General features: G+C 42.6%; 1 protein-coding gene across 2 annotated transcripts in view; it reads left to right on the top strand.

Moving 5' to 3' along the window:
* NR2E1 (nuclear receptor subfamily 2 group E member 1) overlaps positions 1 to 21,998 on the top strand; it is a 232,023-nt gene that overhangs the window by 31,405 nt on the left and 178,620 nt on the right. Inside the window, exon 3 of one of the 2 annotated variants that reach the window (XM_033937017.1) lies at positions 9,205 to 9,232. The exons of the other annotated variant lie outside the window; for it this stretch is intronic. Within the exon in view, the coding sequence (XP_033792908.1) occupies positions 9,205 to 9,232 (28 nt within the window). The remainder of the gene's footprint in view (positions 1 to 9,204; positions 9,233 to 21,998) is intronic. 2 annotated transcript variants of the gene reach the window in all.

The raw sequence follows: 21,998 nt of genomic DNA, 5'->3' as shown, positions 1-21,998 counted from the left end.
CCACAGTATTTTCCACAGATAGTAAGTGATATGTATACCAAGTTTGGTTGAGATCTGTCCATGCATTTCAGAGTTATGCTGGAACTTACATACATACACATATACATCTGATTTTATATATACAGATTTAAGGATTTTAAATATTGCTTATCAAGGTTATCTAAGCGGTTTACAATTAGGTACTCAAACATTTTCCCTGTCTGTCCTAGTGGGCTTACAATCTATCTAATGTACCTGGGGCAATGGGGGGATTAAGTAACTTACCCAGGGCCACAAGGAGCAGACAGGGTTTGAACCCACAACCTCAGGGTGCTGGAAGGCTTTGAGGTCCATTTTTACTCTGAAGGATCTCCTCAGTTGCCTTTTCAAGGGTAACAACTCCCTTCCTAAATGCTGACATTATTCATAACATTTGTACCGGCTTCATGGTTTTTCCTTCATTGATGTGGAATGCTAGTTTAGTTTTACATTTTTGGAACTATTGTTACATAATTCTTGTGAACAGAACCTCATTTCTGAAGCAGAAAAAAACCATGATTTGTGCATGATGCTGGAACAATATCTGTATTTGATATCCCACCTATCATTACGTCTAGGCTGTTTACAATAGGTTGTAACAGAGTTAAAAATAGAGGGATTAAAAATAAAACAAAAGACTAGGACATATAAGCATAAGAGCATATTGACTAGAGAAACAAAAGGGTGGGAGGGGAAAAATACAATATTCAAAAAAGAATATGAAGGCCTTACACATTGGGAGAGGGTAAGGCTGAAGTACTGCACTACCTAAGGAAGGAGAATTCTTAGGGAGCAAAGGTATCCTTAAATAGAAAGGTCTTTAGATTCATCCTATATATGGGGAAGGATGTTTTTGCTTGGCCTGGAAATTTTCTGCTTTTAAAAGCAAATAAGGGCCAGAAAGGTACCCAAACTGACCAGATGACTATTAGCCCCTCTTCACACTCCCCCAGTGGAAATTGACCCCCTCCCAACCCCCAAAGAAGTAAATGAAACAGCAGCACCTGGTATGGGAAAGCCTAGTAGAGCATCAAGCAGGTGTCTGGAGTAACCTGATGGGTAGTGAACCATAGAGAGAGGGACACAGGCCCATATCCCAAGTAATCACTACATTTATGGTAGAAAATCCTACTATACTGCCATATAGGTGCCACCTGCAGCTATAAGGGCTACTGGGGTGGTAGCAGGTGGGGGAGTTTTGGCTGACCATAAACTAAAAGGGATTTTGGTGAAATATGTATCCTCTAAGGTGCCTCACTGCTCTGTTGGGATGTATGCGTAGCAAGTCCATTAAGATGCTGGTCCCTCCCATGTCCAAATGAGCTTGATCTGGACGTCTTGGAACATGGATGTTTTTGTATTCGAAAATGGCCCCCAAAAAGTTAGATGTCCTTAGAGGCTGAGACATCCAAATAGGTCAATTAAAAAAAAAATAAAAATGTGGACGTCTAGTGATTTCGAAAATGGATGCTTTCTCAGAGTTATTTACAGTAATTTTCATAGAACTTAGACTTAAACCCACACAGTTGAACTTAGCAACCTTAAATTCAAGATTTATAATCTATTTCTATACCAGGTCACAGAGTAATTAGTTTATTGCTACTACTTGTCATTTACGTATGCACTGCTATGCATTACATTTCCATGCATATAGGCCGCAGAAAAGGGCGGCCTATGTTTAAAAACCAGAAGATAAGCCGCCTCATGGTATTAGCCGCAGCTTATCTTCCGGTACCTCCCCCTGCCTTTTTCAATCATCCCCCCCCCTTTGTCGGAGCCCCCTTGCTGGATGGAACGTGGCTCGAGTCTCCAGTGGTGTAGGGCAGGCAGCCGTGATCACTTCGGCATCCGGCCTGCCCCCGCACCGCTTGCTGAATGGCCGACATCAGCTCTCGTGAGACTCATGGGACTTGTGAGAACTGACGTCAGCCACTCAGCAAGCACGGGTGTAGGCCGGATGCCAAAAAGATCGCAGCAGGCCGGATGCCAAAGAGATCGCAACTGCCTGCCCAGCACCACTGGAGATTTGAGCCGTGCGCCATCCGCCATCCAGCGAGGGGGCTCTGAAAAAGGTACGGGGGGAGGGGGGGTTGATTAAAAAGGTACCAGGGTGGGGTGATGATTTAAAATTGCTGCATAGGCCGCCCCATGTAACTAGGCCACACCCCATACACGAGTTTTTAAAACCCATGTATAGGCCGCGGCCTACATATGTAGAAATACAGTAAACATTCAAGAGAGAGTCCCTGCTCAACAGTTTGATACCAGAGGCTAAAAATCCCCAGAAACCATTAGGTCAATGTTGGCAAGTTGTTGATGGCTGGGTGTTGTCCAAAAAGAGAATGCATGATGGGCTGTTGCAGCAACGGTCTTCCCCTTCCCAGATACCAACTGAGTTGATGCTGGTAGGTTGATGGACGCTGGGTCACGGAATGTAGGCAGCCAGATGTTCCCACAACAGGCTCACTAGTTTTGCACCAGTTTAGAATAGGAGAGAGGTATTGGATTCTGGATTAAGTATAGGAACTTGTAGACTGAGAAAACAATATGGAGCTTTCTTTTTATTTATTTATTGGGATTTATTAGCCACCTTTATGAAGAGATTCACCCAAGGCAGTGTACAGCAGGTATAATTCAACACAAACAGTAGTAAAAAGACCAAATATAACCAAATATAATGAACGAGGTGCACTCGTAGTAATCTTGTTCTAAACTTGTAGTACCCTCGCTCTATATAACGAGTAGTAAAAAGACCAAATATAATGAACGATGTAAACTCATTCTATATAACCAGTAGTAAAAATATCAAATATTACATTACATTAGGGATTTCTATTCTGCCATTACCTTGCGGTTCAAGGCGGATTCCAAATCCGGAGGTTAGAAGTATTTAGGGAGTAGTTTGTACATTTCTTTGAGTTGCTAAGGATTACATCTGAGTTGTCATGATATTGGAGGTACATAAGTAGTAGTTGCAGGTGATGCTTGGGACATTTCTAATTGTGTTAGTTCGGTTTTATGTGTTTTATGAATAGAAGGGTTTCGCTGGCAAACTGGGAAGATCCCTTCTCTCCAAAATCACGGGCCTTTGGAACGATCTCACTATCCCGCTGCGGAACCTAGGCTCCCTCCAACTATTCCGAAAACAACTGAAAACCTGGCTTTTCTCTAACATCTAACATCTCCTCCCCTGTCCAAATCCTCCTCTATTCATATGCTCTTGTAAAGCTTTCTCCTCTCCTTTCCTATATTTTTAAACTTTGAAAACCGTGTGGAGCTCCACTTCCATGGAGATGATGCGGTATATAAACTTAAGGCTTAGTTTAGTTTAGTTTTATTTATTTTTTGAAGGTTTTGTAGTCTGTGGTTGTGGTCAATAGGTTGTAGAGTTGTGGGTCAAGTGTTGCAGCTCGAGTGGCTAGGAGATTGTCGTACAGTTTTTTTCTTTTGATGTTTTTGGTTGGAGGGTGTGTGAATGGTGCGTGGGTTCTCCTATGTCTGGTTGAGGTGGATTGAACTAGCCGGTTGTTCCAATAGGCTGGGCTGTCTCCGTTTATTGCTTTAAATAGTAGGCAGTAAAATTTGAAGTGAATATAATGAATAAGGTACTTGTAGTTACTCGTTCTATTTACCTAGATCCACTAGTCAAATACCTAAACCCACTGTATCATTTCTTCTACCATAATCTCACCAACCCTAAATATCCTGTCTAAGTTAGATTGTAAGCTCTTCTGAGCAGGGGCTGTCTATGGAATGTTAAAATGTACAGCGCTGCGTACTCCTTTCAGCAGTAAGGAAATAATAAATAGTAATAGTACTGTATAACCAGTAGTAAAAAGACCAAATATAACGAATGAAGTAAACTCAAAATCAGTAAAATAAAACTTAATAAACAGCACTGAAATTCAAATGAGAGATATTATAATACAATGTCAGCACACTACTGATAAAAGGTATGGAAAACCTTTCATATGCTGAAAGATTAGAGAAACTGGGGCTCTTCTCCCTGGAAAAGCGGAGACTTAGAGGGGACATGATAGAGACCTATAAGATCATGAAGGGCATGGAGAAAGTGGAGAAGGACAGATTCTTCAAACTTTTGAAAACTACAAGAACGAGAGGGCATTCGGAAAAATTAAGAGGGGACAGATTCAGAACCAATGCTAGGAAGTTCTTCACCCAAAGGGTGGTGGATACCTGGAATGCACTTCCAGAGGGTGTGATAGGACAGAGTACAGTATTGGGGTTCAAGAAGGGATTAGATGATTTCCTGAAGGAAAAGGGGATAGAAGGAATATTATACAGGAATACTATACAGGTCCTGCACCTGATGGGCTGCTGCGTGAGCGGACTGCTGGACATGATGGACCTCTAGTCTGACCCAGCAGAGGCACTGCTTATGTTCTTATGTTATACCTAATAAACACACATTAGAACAATGTCTTCCAACCTTTTTACACCCGTGGACTGGCAGAAATAAAATAATTATTTTGTGGACCGGCAAACTACTAGGACTGAAATTTAAAAGTCCCGTTTCCACCCCATCTCCGCGAGCTTGGTCCCCGCAAATCATCTGATCCCATCCGCACAAGCCTCAGTTATGATTTTATATTGAATGTATTTTATTAAAGTATAAAAAGAAACAATATTTTGTACAATTGTCATTTTATAAATGCAAATAATACAGAGCAAGGATCAACAAAACCCCTGTCTCCTCTCCCCTTCACATATATCCCCTCTACTATCAAGAAAACTGAACAAGCCAAATTATTACAGAATGCTACACAGAAATATCATGCCAACAGAATACTGCAGTCACACATGACAGGAATAGTTTTAGGGGAATGCAACTAGGGCAACTGCCCCCTGGTCAGAGAGCACCCTAAGCCAGCTGGAAGCTAAAGAAGCACTGCCTGGGCTTTGCAGTCCCCAGTTATGTCTAACACCAATAGGATATATATTTCAAATCTGATATATTCTAATCACAAAATAGAAATAATTTTTTTTTTCTACCTTTTGTCATCTCTGGTTTCTGCTTTCATTTTCTTTTCACTCTTCCCTCCAGCGTCTGCCCTCTCTGTCTCTTCAATCCAGCATCTGCCCCTTCCATCCACTGTCTGCCCTCTCCCCCTTCCATATAGTATCTGTCTTCTTTTTATGCCCCTCTCCCCTTTCCATCCAGCCTGTGCCACCTCTCTCCTTTTTACATGATTCATTCCAGCTTCACTGCTCTCTTTATTTTTATCTCTCCTACACCAGATCTAGCATCATTGTCCTTCTCTGCTTATTTCTCTGCTGACCCCTTCCCATCATCAATTTTTCTACTTTCTCATGCCTGTCTCTCCCCTTCCCCTCCTCTAATCTCCCTGCCAACTGTTTTCCTTCCTTTTTTCCTTCTCCCTTCCCTCCTCCTCCTGTCCAGCAGTAACTCTCTTCCCTTCCTCCCCTCCGAGCAGCATCTCTTCTTCTCCTTCCCTCCAGGTCCAGTAGCAGTTGTCCCTTTTTTTTCCTTTGTTCAAAAGGTTCCCAGACTCCTTTCCCTCCTCCCCTCCCAGCAGCATCTCTCCTTATCCTTCCCTCCAGGTCTAATAGCAGCTGTCCCTTTTTTCCCCTTGCCCAGCAGCTTCCCAGCCTCCAACAGTGGCTTTCTCCCCTCCCAGCAGCTCTCCTTACTTGCCAGCGCAGCGATTCACTAAGGCAGCCTCGGGTCCTTTGATGGGTCACACCGTGACTCAGCAAAAGCCCCAAGGCTGTCTTCGTGAATCGCTGCGCTGGTAAGAAGGGGGGCTGCAGAGAGGGGAGAAAGTCAGTGTCGGAGGCGCCCCATTATCTCTCCGGCCCAGCTGAAAATAACTTGTCAATCTTGCCGGCCCTGTGTGGACTGGCAGGAAATTGAACTTAATCAATCTCGCCGGCCCTGCGCGGACCGGCAGAAATTTTCTGTGGACTGGCAGCGGTCCATGGACTGGCGGTTGAAGAACAGTGCATTTGAACATCAAATAGCTTAGATACGTATGGTGTTTATATCTATGTATGTTTGGTGGGCTCATCCCCATTTCATGAGGAAATGCAGATGTTGCACCTGTAAAAAGAAATAATATCACATTATTCTTGAAAATATGGACTCCCTTGGACTCTTATTGTAATGCTTTTCATGGTTGAGAGTTGGTCATATTCCGGGATTGTATTGAGAGTAACTTCCTGTTTCTGTGTCAATCAGAGCTAGCGGCAGAACACACATGCTGACACTGACACCACAGCCAGTTTTGGACTTGGAGAAGAACTGGGTGCCGATACAGGAGCAGGAGACCAAGTAATCATTGGGGGCAAGCAAGAAGGGAGAGAGTTACTGTATTAGGTGTCTCTGTAGACGCGATTATGGCATCTGTTTTTACAGGTGCTTCTGGGCACTTTTTAACAGTTAATGCTGCCATGTTGCCACATGATTTGTCATGGCTTTAACAGGAAACAAAAACAAAATATTTATTTATTTAATTTCAATTTCTATACCATTCTTCTAGGGGAGCTCAGAACATAGTAACATAGTAAATGATGACAGATAAAGACCCAAATAGTCCATCTAGTCTGCCCAACCATACATTCTCTATAAATTCATGATTTAATTTAAATTGTCCCTTTACTTAGATATTTCTGGGCCAGAAACCCAGAGCTCTGCCTGTTAGTGTGCTTAGGTTCTATCTACTGGATTCTCCGTCAAAGTTCACTCCAGCCCATCTTAACCATCCCAGCCATCAAAACCCTCCCCAGCCCGGTTTACATTCATTTATTCAGGTCCTCAAGCATTTTTCCCTGTCTGTCCTGGTGGGCTCACAATCTGTCTAATGTACTTGGGGCAATGGAGGGGATTAAGTGACTTGCCCAGGGTCACAAGGAGCAGCGTGGGGTTGAACCCATGACCTCAGGGTGCGGAGGCTGTAGCTTTAACCACTGCATCACTCTATAAATCAAAATGTGCTAAAAGTGAGCCAAGTATAGGACAATGAAGCCATTGTGACATCACTGATGAGGTTGGCTCTTATTGGTGGAATGAGGCATTATGATGTCACAATACCAGCTCTGCTTATCAGGGGCTGAAACTTTTCACACCGTTTATTTCTTCAATTTTTCTATACCGTTCTCCCAGAGGAGCTCAGAACAGTTTACATGAATTTATTCAGGTACTTCAAGTATTTTTCCTATCTGTCCTGATGGGCTCACAATCTATCTAATGCACCTGGGGTAATGGGGGGATTAAGTGACTTGCCCAGGGTCACAAGGAGCAGCGTGGGGTTGAACCCATGACCTCAGTGTGCTGAGGCTGTAGCTTTAACCACTGCACCATACTGCCTTCAAGGTAAAGTGTGTCCTTGGATGTTTAAAAATCAATTTCCTTAATTAGTCAAGTCATTAAGGAACCTGGAAAACATCTTGGAAAGGAAAATTTTAAAAAATGGGTTGGGGTGAAGCTTGAGATGCAGGAGAAGGGGAGTTTGACTGAGATAGACCATAGACCGTTTATGCTTGTTTTTGAAGGCTTTTTTTGGTTTTGTTTCCAAGTGACTTATTTTATTGATTCAGGCCCCATGCTTTAAACTTAACATGCCTTTTATGTTTGTCGCTAAACCCATTCTAACCAGTTTAGCATACAAGCATTTTAGCTTCTGATACACAAATGGCTCTGCGTGGTCTTTTCCACGGAGTCTAGCAGACTCCAAGAATAGTACAGAAATGAAGTACAACGAGCTCATTAATATTAAAATGAGCACTCTGGGAGATGTTTGGACATTGCCGGTGGTGCACAAAATGAAGCACTGACCATGCTCCAAAATTTCTGGCAGATCTGGAGGTGCTGGTAGCGTTGGACCATGTGTGTTAAAAGTGTGTGTGCGTTAAAGGCACACATGTTAAAACCGTATACCAGCTGGAACGCCCTTCCAGAGGCTGTTCTAGGGGAAAACACCCTCCAGGGATTCAAGACAAAGTTAGACAAGTTTCTGCTGAACAAGAACATGCGCTGGTAGGGCTAGTCTCAGTTAGGGTGTTGGTCTTATACCAGAGGGCCGCCGCGTGAGTGGATTGCTGGGCATGATGGACCACTGGTCTGACCCAGCAGTGGCAATTCTTATGTTCTTATGCTGGTAAAATAAAAAACAAACCAACCAACATTTGCATGGTTTGCTGATTAAGTTCTCCAATACCTCCCCCCCATACCCCCAATGATGTTTATGACGTGCGCTTATGAGTTGCGTGCCTATGATTTAGCTTTTCCTGGCACTTACACACATTTATGTCTCTTACCAAGAACTATTCTTTCTCCAATGATTTACCCCAACGACTCATTTCTGCAGGCCTCAATTGCATGCAAAGTTTTGGAGCATCGCTCATCATTTAGAAATCAGAAAACTTACCACCACTACAATGACTCACAGGATTTTAATGCTGACTTTAGAACATTGTGGCCTCAGTGTGTTTATAGCCTCTTTAAATACTTAAAAAATGGATTCTTAGAGTCAAGTGAGAGAAACAAGGTGAGAGTAGAGGTCTGCTTGTAAGAATCCACATGATTATCTTATATATTTTTTTTAAATTTCCATGTGTGAGAAAATACATTTTTGTTGTTTTATTGCTTGTCCATGTTATCATAGATTTGAAAAAACAGGCAGTATTGGAGCGATAGTCAAGATGACGCATTTCTGTTCTTGAGCCTAACTCCCTGTCTGCTTGTAAATGTCCAGTGCTGGAGTTTTGAAGAGTAATTTTTTTGTCTTCAAGTCAGGATTCATTCACTGGGTCTCCTTTGTGGGTCTTGCCTCCTTTCAGCTCCCAGTGTGTTACACCAATTAAAGGCCCGACGTGCAGTAAATGTAATGGGCCGAGAAGGGATTGTTTCTGACAAGCCACAAAACACATAGGCCCGCCCTGCAGATTAGGCCCTTGAAGGGGGAAGGTTCAGGCCGGTCACTTTGCTGAATAGTTCATGAACTGTAATTCTGCACGCTCGCTCATGTGAAAGAGAAAGTTTCTCTCTCTCTCGCCCAGATTCAGGGGTTTATTGATGTTGCAATTTGTACATGTGTTGCCCAACTAATATATAAACTGATTAAAAGAAAAGGAGAAAACCTATAATGTTTTTGGTAACAGCTAAATGAATAATAATTTTTTTTTTCTCTCCCTTCTTGAAAGCAGAAAAGCCACATTGAGGAGGAAAGATGAGGTAAGATGTTCTCACAGACAAGGCCTCATGAATCACTTCAAAAATGTAACCTGCAATAGGGTGACTGCCTTGGTCTCCCAGATGCCTCCTTGTTTGTTTTTTAAGTTTTTGGAAATTCTTCTTACCACCTCCCACCTCTCACCAAACTGAAGGTGGACAAAGCGATGGGACCAGACGGGATCCATCCCAGGATACTAAGGGAGCTCAGAGAGGTTCTGGCGAGTCCTATTAAAGACTTGTTCAACAAATCTCTGGAGACGGGAGTGATTCCTGGGGATTGGAGGAGAGCGGATGTGATCCCTATTCATAAAAGTGGTCGCAGGGATGAAGCAGGAAACTACAGGCCGGTGAGCCTCACTTCAGTTGTTGGAAAAATAATGGAAGTGTTGCTGAAAGAAAGGATAGTGTACTTCCTTGAATCTAATGGGTTACAGGATCCGAGGCAACATGGCTTTACAAAAGGTAAATCGTGCCAAACGAACCTGATTGAATTTTTTGATTGGGTGACCAGAGAGCTGGATCGAGGACATATGCTAGATGTAATTTCCTTGGATTTCAGCAAAGCCTTTGATACAGTTCCTCATAGGAGGCTGTTGAACAAACTTGAAGGGCTGAAGTTAGGACCCAAAGTGGTGAACAGGGTCAGAAACTGGCTGTCGGACAGACGCCAGAGGGTGGTGGTTAATGGAAGTCGCTCGAAGGAAGGAAAGGCGACTAGTGGAGTCCCTCAGGGTTCGGTGCTGGGGCCAATCCTGTTCAATATGTTTGTGAGTGACATTGCTGAAGGGTTAGAAGGAAAAGTGTGCCTTTTTGCAGATGATACCAAGATTTGTAACAGAGTAGACACCGAAGAGGGAGTGGAAAATATGAAAAAGGATCTGCAAAAGTTAGAGGAATGGTCTAATGCCTGGCAACTAAAATTCAATGAAAAGAAATGCAGAGTAATGCATTTGGGGATTAATAATAGGAAGGAACCGTATATGCTGGGAGGAGAGAAGCTGATATGCACGGACGGGGAGAGGGACCTTGGGTTATAGTGTCCGAAGATCTAAAGGCGAAAAAACAGTGTGACAAGGCAGTGGCTGCTGCCAGAAGGATGCTGGGCTGTATAAAGAGAGGCGTAGTCAGTAGAAGGAAGAAGGTGTTGATGCCCCTGTACAGGTCATTGGTGAGGCCCCACTTGGAGTATTGTGTTCATTTTTGGAGACCGTATCTGGCGAAAGACGTAAGAAGACTTGAGGCGGTCCAGAGGAGGGCGACGAAAATGATAGGAGGCTTGCACCAGAAAACGTATGAGGAGAGACTGGAAGCCCTGAATATGTATACCCTAGAGGAAAGGAGAGACAGGGGAGATATGATTCAGACGTTCAAATACTTGAAGGGTATTAACATAGAACAAAATATTTTTCAGAGAAAGGAAAATGGTAAAACCAGAGGACATAATTTGAGGTTGAGGGGTGGTAGATTCAAAGGCAATGTTAGGAAATTCTACTTTACAGAGAGGGTGGTGGATGCCTGGAATGCGCTCCCGAGAGAGGTGGTGGAGAGTAAAACTGTGACTGAGTTCAAAGAAGCGTGGGATGAACACAAAGGATCTAGAATCAGAAAATAAGATTAAATATTGAACTAAGGCCAGTACTGGGCAGACTTGCACGGTCTGTGTCTGTATATGGCCGTTTGGTGGAGGATGGGCTGGGGAGGGCTTCAATGGCTGGGAGGGTGTAGATGGGCTGGAGTAAGTCTTAACAGAGATTTCGGCAGTTGGAACCCAAGCACAGTACCGGGTAAAGCTTTGGATTCTCTCCCAGAAATAGCTAAGAAGAAAAAAAAAAAAAAGTTGCCAGTCAAATAGGATGGAAACTTGTAAAGTGAAGAGAAAACTGGGATGAAGTCGCCAGGAGCAGCCCCAAAGATGCTCTATGAGGGCCATAAGCTGAGTCCAGAAACTAGATATAAGTGGACAAGTCCGAAACATATGGCCAAGGTTAGCCTGCGGATGGGTACATTTGGCACAATAATGGTCCGCACTGATGTTCATTTTGTAGGCTCTATTAGGTGCGTAAAAGGCTCTCAGGAGAAATTTATAATTCCTTTCCTTCTCAACGGCTGACAAAATATATTTGTTGCCCAAGCTAACCCCTTTCTTGATCATATCCATAGATATGATGATATTCAAATCTGCAGTCCATTTCCGGGCCAGGTCCGCATAGTCCAGGTCGCCCTATAGCTCCTGCAAGAACTTATGGTGAAATTTAAGTGGAATCGGGTCCTGTGCTGTGAGACAAACCGCCTCATCCGCAAATTTAATCACCTCACTCGTTGTGCCAAGTTCTGGGTCGTTTATTAATATGTTGAAGAGCACAGGCCCTCCACTCGTGACGCTTTTCCAGCCTGAGTATTGTCCATTCACTCCCACTCTCTACTTCCTATCCGCCAATCAATTCTTAATCCACATGAGTATATCACCCTCGATTCCATGGCTCTCAATTTTCCAAAGTAGCTGTTCATGCGGAACCTTATCGAACGCCTTCTGAACCTCATTTATTGTTTTACTTTTTAAAATCCTACTTATTTTATATAAATTGTTAATCGCTTAGCTTGTAATAAGCGATCAATCAAATTTTAATAAACTTGAACTTGAAACTTGAAAATCTAGATATACGATGTTGACCGGGTCACCTTTGTCTATCTGCCCATTTACACCTTTGAAGAAGTGCAGTAAGTTTGTCAAGCAAGATCTTCTTTTGCTGAAGCCGTAGTGGCTGGTCCTCATCAGTTTGTGTCCGTCAAGGTGATCGATGATGCGGTCCTTTATCAGCACCTCTACCATCTTTCCCAGTACCGAAGTCAGAGTCGCTGGTCTGTAGTTTCCCGGATCTCCCCTCGAACCTTTCTTGAAGATCGGCGTAACATTCGCCACTTTCCTGTCTTCCCGAATCTTCCTTGATTTGATTGACAGATTGGCTATTAGTTGAAGCAGTTCAGCTATAACCCCTAACAGTTACTTGATTCTGGCTTGAACAGGTAGCCAAAGTAGTTGCAAATAATATCCAATTACATGGCCATATTTCTTTAATGAAAAAATCAACTGAACAGCTGGGTTCTGTGCTGTTTGCAATTGTTTAAGTAGATAGTGAGAACCACCCAGATAAATAAGATTACAATAATCAAGGGTGCTAAGCACCAATGCTTGAACAATCAATGGAAATGTAACTCCAAAAAAGACCTGTGAATTGCACGTATTGTTAAAATTTTATGTATTTCTTTATTTCGTTTTCTAGCCCGTCCTCCCCAAAGCTCAGAACTGTAGGATGAAGTTAAGAGATGATAGGCTCCGGAGTAATCTGAGGAAATACTCTTTTATAGAAAGGGTGGTAGATGTGTGGAACAGTCTCCCGGAAAAGGTGGTGGAGACGTAACATATACATAGTAACATAGTAGATGACGGCAGATAAAAACCCGAATGGTGCATCCAGTCTGCCCTACCTGATTCAATTTAAATTTTTTTTATTTTTTTTTTAATTTTAATTTTTTCTTCTTAGCTATTTCTGGGCAAGAATCCAAAGCTTTACCCGGTACTGTGCTTGGGTTCCAACTGCCAAAATCTCTCTTAAGACTTACTCCAGCCCATCTACACCCTCCCAGCCATTGAAGCCCTCCCCTGCCCATCCTCCACCAAACGGCCATATACAGACACAGACCGTGCAAGTCTGCCCAGTAACTGGCCTAGTTCAATATTTAATATTATTTTCTGATTTTAAATCTTCTGTGTTCATCCCACGCTTCTTTGAACTCAGTCACAGTTTTACTCTCCACCACCTCTCTCGGGAGCACATTCCAGGCATCCACTACCCTCTCCGTAAAGTAGAATTTCCTAACATTGCCCCTGAATCTACCACCCCTCAACCTCAAATTATGTCCTCTGGTTTTACCATTTTCCTTTCTCTGGAAAAGATTTTGTTCTACGTTAATACCCTTCAAGTATTTGAACGTCTGAATCATATCTCCTTTCCTCTAGGGTATACATATTCAGGGCTTCCAGTCTCTCCTCATACGTCTTCTGGCGCAAGCCTCCTATCATTTTCGTCGCCCTCCTCTGGACCGCCTCAAGTCTTCTTACGTCTTTCGCCAGATACGGTCTCCAAAACTGAACACAATACTCCAAGTGGGGCCTCACCAATGACCTGTACAGGGGCATCAACACCTTCTTCCTTCTACTGACTACGCCTCTCTTTATACAGCAAAGCATCCTTCTGGCAGCAGCCACTGCCTTGTCACACTGTTTTTTCGCCTTTAGATCTTCGGACACTATCACCCCTAAGTCCCTCTCCCCGTCCGTGCATATCAGCTTCTCTCCTCCCAGCATATACGGTTCCTTCCTATTATTAATCCCCAAATGCATTACTCTGCATTTCTTTGCATTGAATTTTAGTTGCCAGGCATTAGACCATTCCTCTAACTTTTGCAGATCCTTTTTCATATTTTCCACTCCCTCTTCGGTGTCTACTCTGTTACAAATTTTGGTATCATCTGCAAAAAGGCACACTTTTCCTTCTAACCCTTCAGCAATGTCACTCACATACATATTGAACAGGATTGGCCCCAGCACCGAACCCTGAGGGACTCCACTAGTCACCTTTCCTTCCTTCGAGCGACTTCCATTAACCACCACCCTCTGGCGTCTGTCCGGCAGCCAGTTTCTGACCCAGTTCACCACTTTGGGTCCTAACTTCAGCCCTTCAAGTTTGTTCAACAGCTTCCTATGAGGAACTGTATCAAAGGCTTTGCTGAAATCCAAGTAAATTACATCTAGCATATGTCCTCGATCCAGCTCTCTGGTCACCCAATCAAAAAATTCAATCAGGTTCGTTTGGCACGATTTACCTTTTGTAAAGCCATGTTGCCTCGGATCCTGTAACCCATTAGATTCAAGGAAGTACACTATCCTTTCTTTTAGCAACACTTCCATTATTTTTCCAACAACTGAAGTGAGGCTCACCGGCCTGTAGTTTCCTGCTTCATCCCTGCGACCACTTTTATGAATAGGGACCACATCCGCTCTCCTCCAATCCCCAGGAATCACTCCCGTCTCCAGAGATTTGTTGAACAAGTCTTTAATAGGACTCGCCAGAACCTCTCTGAGCTCCCTTAGTATCCTGGGATAGATCCCGTCTGGTCCCATCGCTTTGTCCACCTTCAGTTTTTCAAGTTGCTCATAAATACCCTCCTCCGTGAACGGCGCAGAATCTACTCCATTTTCTCGTGTAACTTTGCCAGACAATCTCGGTCCTTCTCCAGGATTTTCTTCTGTGAACACAGAACAGAAGTATTTGTTTAGCACATTTGCTTTCTCCTCATCACTCTCCACATATTTGTTCCCAGCATCTTTTAGCCTAGCAATTCCATTTTTTATCTTCCTCCTTTCACTAATATATCTGAAAAAATTTTTATCTCCCTTTTTTACATTTTTAGCCATTTGTTCTTCCACCTGTGCCTTCGCCAAACGTATCTCTCTCTTGGCTTCTTTCAGTTTCACTCTGTAGTCCTTTCTGCTCTCCTCTTCTTGGGTTTTTTTATATTTCACGAACGCCAACTCTTTCGCCTTTATTTTCTCCGCCACTAGTTTGGAGAACCATATCGGCTTCCTTTTTCTCTTGTTTTTATTGATTTTCTTCACATAAAGGTCCGTAGCCATATTTATCGCTCCTTTCAGCTTAGACCACTGTCTTTCCACTTCTCTTATGTCCTCCCATCCTAACAGCTCTTTCTTCAGGTACTTTCCCATTGCATTAAAGTCCGTACCTTTGAAATCTAGGACTTTAAGTATCGTGCGGCCGCTCTCCACTTTAGCCGTTATATCAAACCAAACCGTTTGATGATCGCTACTACCCAGGTGAGCACCCACTCGAACATTAGAGATACTCTCTCCATTTGTGAGGACCAGATCCAATATCGCTTTTTCCCTTGTGGGTTCCGTCACCATTTGTCTGAGCAGAGCCTCTTGAAAGGCATCCACAATCTCCCTACTTCTTTCCGATTCCGCAGACGGAACATTCCAGTCCGCATCCGGCAGGTTGAAATCTCCCAACAGCAGAACCTCCTCTTTCCTTCCAAACTTTTGGATATCCACAATCAGATCCTTATCAATTTGCTGCGATTGAGTCGGAGGTCTGTAGACTACACCCACGTAGATAGAAGTTCCATCTTCTCTTTTCAGAGCAATCCATATCGCTTCTTCCTCTCCCCAGGTCCCTTGCATTTCGGTCGCTTAGATATTGATCTTTACATAGAGAGCTACTCCTCCACCTTTATGACCATCTCTGTCCTTCCTAAAAAGATTATATCCCGGTATGTTTGCATCCCATCCATGTGATTCACTGAACCATGTCTCTGTGATAGCAACAATATCTAGATCTGCCTCTAATATCAGGGCTTGCAGATCATGAACTTTGTTGCTTAGACTGCGAGCATTTGTGATCATCGCTTTCCAGCAATTTTTCAGCGATAATCTCCTTTTTCGTATGGATTTCTGTGTCGTTTCACTTTCCGTTGCAATACTAAGAAATGAGTTACTGATATTGCTTATGTTGCAGCCTTTACTACTATCACATCTTTTCTTTTGCCGGGGGTGGTCTCTATAATTGTCCTTCGTACAAACACCACCCCCACCTTCTAGTTTAAATGCCTAGAAAAATATTGTCTAAATTTCTCTGCAAGGTTTCTTTTTCCTGCTGTAGTAATATGTAGCCCATCAGCGTGTCTGAATTCAAGAGGGCCTGGGATAGTCACATAGGATCTCTCGGAGAGAGAAAGAGATAATGGTTACTGCGGATGGTCAGACTAGATGGGCCATCGTGTTTCTATGTAAATACATGAAACTGCAAAAATAGGCCTGAATCCAAATATAGTCTCAAAATTCTTAAACAAAAGAATGAAAAACTTGATGGACCATAATTCCTGGGAAGCCAGAAAAAATTTAGTTTTATCATTGTTTAATTTTAATCGATGATTTAACATCCGGTTCTCCATCAGTATTATAAGAGCCTCCACTCTAGAGAAAATTGATGAACCTGCTGCAGAGGAAAAAGGAATAAGAGTAATATCTTTTCAAAACCCGGCACTTTGTCCTGAACTAAATTAAGTCTTTTTGAACATAGTTGCGGTGAACCATGTCAATCAAGTTAAATAAACGGTTGAATTCATTCCAGTTACCTCTTGGCTCCTGCCTGTTCTCTTGCAGTCTGGAGGAGGGAGGGTCTGGAGCTCAAGAACAGCAGTTCTGTGGCCTATTGGATTTGTCCGTCCATGGCTTACCCCCAGCTCGAGTGAATTTGTGTGTGATCTCAGTGACTGTGAAAGAAGCTTAAAAATCATCTTTTTTATGAGCCCTGGTGTTGGGCATGCGACTTCCCTGACCCGACAAGTTGGCTGGAGCTCTCACACCAAGTGGATGAGCAGACAGGGCATGGAACCAGAGTTACACATTATATACAGACAGAGATAGAGGTGAATCCTGCTGTACACTACAATAATTTTTCCATTTCTTAGATAAATCGATCACACATAAGAACTTGATAAAATCGAGTAAATTTCCCAAAACCAATCTAGAATTTTTCCAGATAATCCTAAATTATCCAACATCACCAACAAAATCTCATGATCCACCAGGTCGAAACATCACCAACAAAATCTCATGATCCACCAGGTCGAAAGCATTTGAAAAAGCGAACTGGAGAATCAGAGCACTTTTACCCTTACTAAATAAAGAGTAAATATAATCCAACACAATAAGAACATAAGAATTACCGTACTGGGACAGACCGAAGGTCCATCAAGCCAGTATCCTGTTTCCAAAGAGTAAAAAACAAAAAGACGGATCTTTTTTCAAAAATCCCTACCCAAACTTTGAAATAACTATGAAAAAATAGGGTTATAGGAAATTCTTAAGTTATTGTTTCATATGTTTATAGTAGACACACACGTACTTTGTACCATTCACTTCACCTTTTATAAACAGATTCATCATACCATTTTTATCAATTAAATAAGCACTTGAATTAATTAACAACCCCTCAATAAACTAGGAGGAAGGTACCGGTATATCATATATAATGAACAGATTTCAGTGCATAGGACCTCCCATAACATACGTTATCCCAGGTCCGTATTCTGTTGGATTTCAATACCAAACCTCCTTCCCTTCCCTTAATTAATTATGTTTCAATAAAGCCAATGTTGGACTAGCAGCTTGCTGTGAAAAGGTAAGTGTTGCTGATATATATTAAAAGTTTGCAAAAAAGATTTTTAATCGATGGACACAGTTATAATGATGAATTGATTGAATAACGTTAGATCTAATAATTAGGAAGAAGCATCATGAACTGTTTATCATAGAGATATAATTATTTTAATGTAATACATCATAACATAAAATAAAATAAATAAAATAAAGACACCAACTAATTAATTAAGGGAAGGGAAGGAGATTTGGAGATTTTGATGGGTAGAGATTTGAATTTGAGCGGGGCCTGAAGGAAAATATCATTAATTTGGACTTTTTATTGAGGGACAACATGTTGGAATCTAACTAGAATTTAATTTTTTCCAATTTTTGATTTATAATGGTTATCTCTTCTGGATTATTTGTCTATGGGATATATTAGTTGAACTTTGGGCCCTAACTGCTGAAGGCCTTTCTCTTCAACTAAAGGTCCAACCGCAAACAGTCCCCTCTGATCCCTCTCCCACTAACAGCCACCAGATGGTGACCCCCTGGCCCAATCTTCTGTAAGGTGTCAGGTCAAAAGCGCGCCGGGACAAAGGCGCGCCCAGACAATTGAGCGCAGCGCGGAGGCGCGCGCCGCTCTAAATTACTGTTTTTAGGGCTCTGACGGGGGGGGGCGTGGGGGGGAACCCCTCCACTTTACTTAATAGACATCGCGCCGCGTTGTGGGGTGTTGTGGGGGGGTTTGGGGGGTTGTAACCCCCCACATTTTACTGAAAACTTCACTTTTTCCCTGTTTTTAGGGAAAAAGTTAAGTTTACAGTAAAATGTGGAGGGTTACAACCCCCCAAACCCCCCATAACGCCAGTGCGATGTCTATTAAGTAAAGTGGGGGGGTTCCCCCCCATGCTCCCTCGTCGGAGCCCTAAAAACAGTAATTTAGAGCGGCGTGCGCCTCCGCGCTGCGCTCAATTGTCCGGGTGCGCCGTTGTCTATGAACCCTTCTGTAATACCCCTCCAGGAATTCCCTATGAATGTCATCTAGTTACTGTACTACCCAGCCCTGCCCTTTGTGATTGTATTGTATAGTATTGTATTGTATCGCCAAACGTATTGTCCAATGTAACTACTGTGAATGTTGGCTTGAAACCCGTTCTGAGCTCCCAGGAGGACGGGATAGAAATCGATTTAAATAAATACGTAAATCACATCTTAACACACGTCCTTGATCCAATTCTCTAATCACCCAGTCAAAGAATCCAATCAGATTAATTTGGCACGATTTACCTTTAGTAAACCCATGTTGCCTCGGATCTTGTAATCCATTAGTTTCTAAGAATTTCACTAACCCTGTAGTTTCCTGCTTCAGCTCCATGACCACTTTTATGAAGAGGGACCACATCCACTCTTCTTCAGTCCCGTGGAGCCTCTTCCGTCTCTAAAGATTTATTGAACAACTCTTTTAAGAGGACCTGCCAGAATCTCTTGGAGCTCCCTCAATATCCTGGGATGGATCCTGTCCGGTCCCATAGTTTTGTCCACCTTCAATTGTTCAAGTTGTTCATAAACACTTTCTTCTGTGAACGATGCAGTATCCACTCCATTCTCAGGTATAAGTTTGCTAACCAATCACGGTCCTTCTCCAGGTTTTTCTTCCATGAATACTGAACAGAAGTATTTGTTTAACACATTTCATTTTTCCTCATAACTCTCCATATATTGGTTCATAGCTTCTTTCAGTCTCATAATTCCATTTTTTGTCTTCCTCCTTTCACTAATATACCTGAAAATTTTTCTCCTGTTTGTCTTCCATGTATTTCTAGCCATTTTCTCTTCCGCTTGTGCTTTCACCAGACATCTTTCTCTTTTTCTTTTTCTTTCAGTTTCATCTGATATTCCTTTCTGTACTCCTCTTTAGTTATTTTTATATTTCACGAATGCAAACTCTTTTGACTTTATTTTTCCGCCACTAGTTTGGAGAACCACATCGGTTTCCTTTGTCTCTTATTTTATTTATTTTCCTCATATAAGGGTCAGTAGCTCTTTTTATTGCACCTTTCAACTTGGACCACTGTTTTTCCATTTTACTTATGTTTTCACATCCAGTCAGCACTTTCTTCAGATACTCCCCCCGTGTTACTATAAAACCTGCATGTTTGAAATCCAGGACTTTGAGGTTTGGGTGGCTTTCCTTCACTTTGGCTGTTATATCAAACTAAACCGTATGATGATTGCTACTTCCAAGGTTGGCTCCCACTTGGACATTAGAGACACTTTCCCCATTTGTGAGCACCAGATTACATATGATAACCCTAGACCTGCCCAGAGTCACATGAAGCTGCAGTGGAAATCAAACCCAGTTCCCTAGGTTCTCAGGCCACTGCCCTAACCACTAGGAGTCCTCTCATATGGCTAATTCAATGGCTTTCGAGGCACATTTTTTTTGCCTTCATAAGTCAGTTGCTGACAGAAAGAAGCGTACACTGACTCCCCTAGTTGGCAGAAGTCAGTGAGCAACAAGTAAGACATAAGAATAGCGGATCTTTTCCAGATAAGCCCCGCCAAAAAGTTAACCCCCGTCACAGTTTTAGCTAACACCATGCTAAGTGAATACTTGGGGAAAGTGATATACAAGTGGGGGCTCTGCCCCCCCCTTGAATCCCCCCGAGTCATTATTCAAATCATGTGAATAATTTCCTCGGAGGGCTTCAATAGTTTAATAATTTATAAGGTGGTGTGGCTTAAGTTTTCGCCCGTGCACTTTTTGCATTAATGGCGGGGCTTATCTGGAAAAGACCCAGAATAGCCTTACTGGGCCAGACCAATGGCCCATCAAGCCCAGTAGCCCGTTCTCATGGTAGCCAATCCAGCTCCCTAGTATCTGGCCAAAACCCAAGGAGTAGCAACATTCCATACAGAATCTCAAAGAAGTGCAAGATTCCGGAATCCCAGATAGTAACAAGATTCTAGAATCCCAAAGAGTAGCAACATTCCATGTTACCGATCCAGGGCAAGCAGTGGCTTCCCCCATATCTTTCTCAATAACAGACTATGGACTTTTCCTCCAGGAAACTGTCCAAACCTTTCTTAAAACCAGCTATGCTATCCGCTCTTACTTGTTGCTTCTTTCTCTGCTGGTTTTCTCTTCCACTCAGAATGATGTGAGAGCTGTTAGTGAGAATTTAAAAAAAGAAAGAATATTTGCCTAGGGCCTACCAAAGGATTAATCTTGCCCTCACAGCAGTGGCTCATTAAACTCCCATTAATCCTTTTTAGTCATGATCCAGTACAATTCCCCTCAATCCCCTGCTGAAGTCAGAACCAACCTTGTGTTGAGCCCCCAGTTTCTTCCTTATTCAGCCCTCAAACTCCAGTCACAGCCATGCCCCTGGTGGCCTTGGTTCCCACATCTCTAATCTCAGATTACAACTTAATCTTGGCAATCTAAGGCTCTTCAGCTTGGAGAAAAAGACGGCTCAGGAGTGATATGATAAAGAGGTCTATAAAATACTGAGTGGAGTGGAAAGGGTAGATGTGAATTGCTTGTTCACTCTTTTCAAAAATACTAGGACAGGGGTTAGAGCTACAGCCTCAGCACCCTGAGGCTGTGGGTTCAAATCCCTCGCTGCTCCTTAATCCCCTCATTGCCCCAGGTACACTAGATAGAATTTGAGCCCACCAGGACAGATAGGGAAATATGATAAAGTATCTGAATGTAAATCTCTTAGGATATAAGTGGTATATAAGTAATAAAATAAATAAAATATTTCTTCATTAAACTCTGGAATTTGTTGCCGGAGAACGTGGTGAAATCAGTTAGCTTAGCAGGGTTTAAAAAAGGCTTGGATGATTTCCTAAAAGAGAATTCCATAGGCCATTATTGAGATGGCTTGGGGAAATCCACTGCTTATTCCTAGGATAAGCGGGATAAAATCTGTTTTGCTACTAGGTACTTGGGACCCAGGTTGGCCACTGTTGGGAACAGAATACTGGGCTTGATGGACCTTCGGTCTGTCCCAGTAGGGCAATTCTTATGTTCTTATTGCACTATGCATGTCCTTGGGAGGAAGGAGTGGCTCACTGGTAGAACTGCTGCCTCCACACCCAGAGGTTGTGAGATCAAATCCTAGTTCTGCTCCTTGTGACCCTGGGCCACAAGCCACAAAGAGGCCTTATACAAGTCCCCATTCCCTCGTGCACCTTCTTTACTGCCACTATCAATGTCTTCTGCTACTGTTGCCTCCTATAGGTGCCTGGCCTGAGTTTTAAAACACAATAAACCAAAATTAAATTAATGTGGTTGCTGTTAGCTACTATGGTTATAACATATGATTTTAGCTCTATTTTTGTTTTTGATTTTCTCACAGTCCAGTGGGGCCTTTTGTTGTTCTTTTATTTGCCAACAAGTTTTCCTTTGGAACGATCTCACAATCCCGCTGCGGAATCTGGGCTCCCTCCAATTATTCCGTAAACAACTGAAAACCTGACTTTTTTCTAACATATAACATTTCTTCTCCTGTTTATTTTCCCTCTGTTCATATG

The sequence above is a fragment of the Geotrypetes seraphini genome, chromosome 3 (genome assembly GCF_902459505.1).
Source record: "Geotrypetes seraphini chromosome 3, aGeoSer1.1, whole genome shotgun sequence".
In the NCBI taxonomy this organism is placed as follows: Eukaryota; Metazoa; Chordata; class Amphibia; order Gymnophiona; family Dermophiidae; genus Geotrypetes; species Geotrypetes seraphini.
The sequence above is the reverse complement of the archived record's forward strand: the minus strand, read 5'-3'. Positions and strand labels throughout refer to the sequence as shown.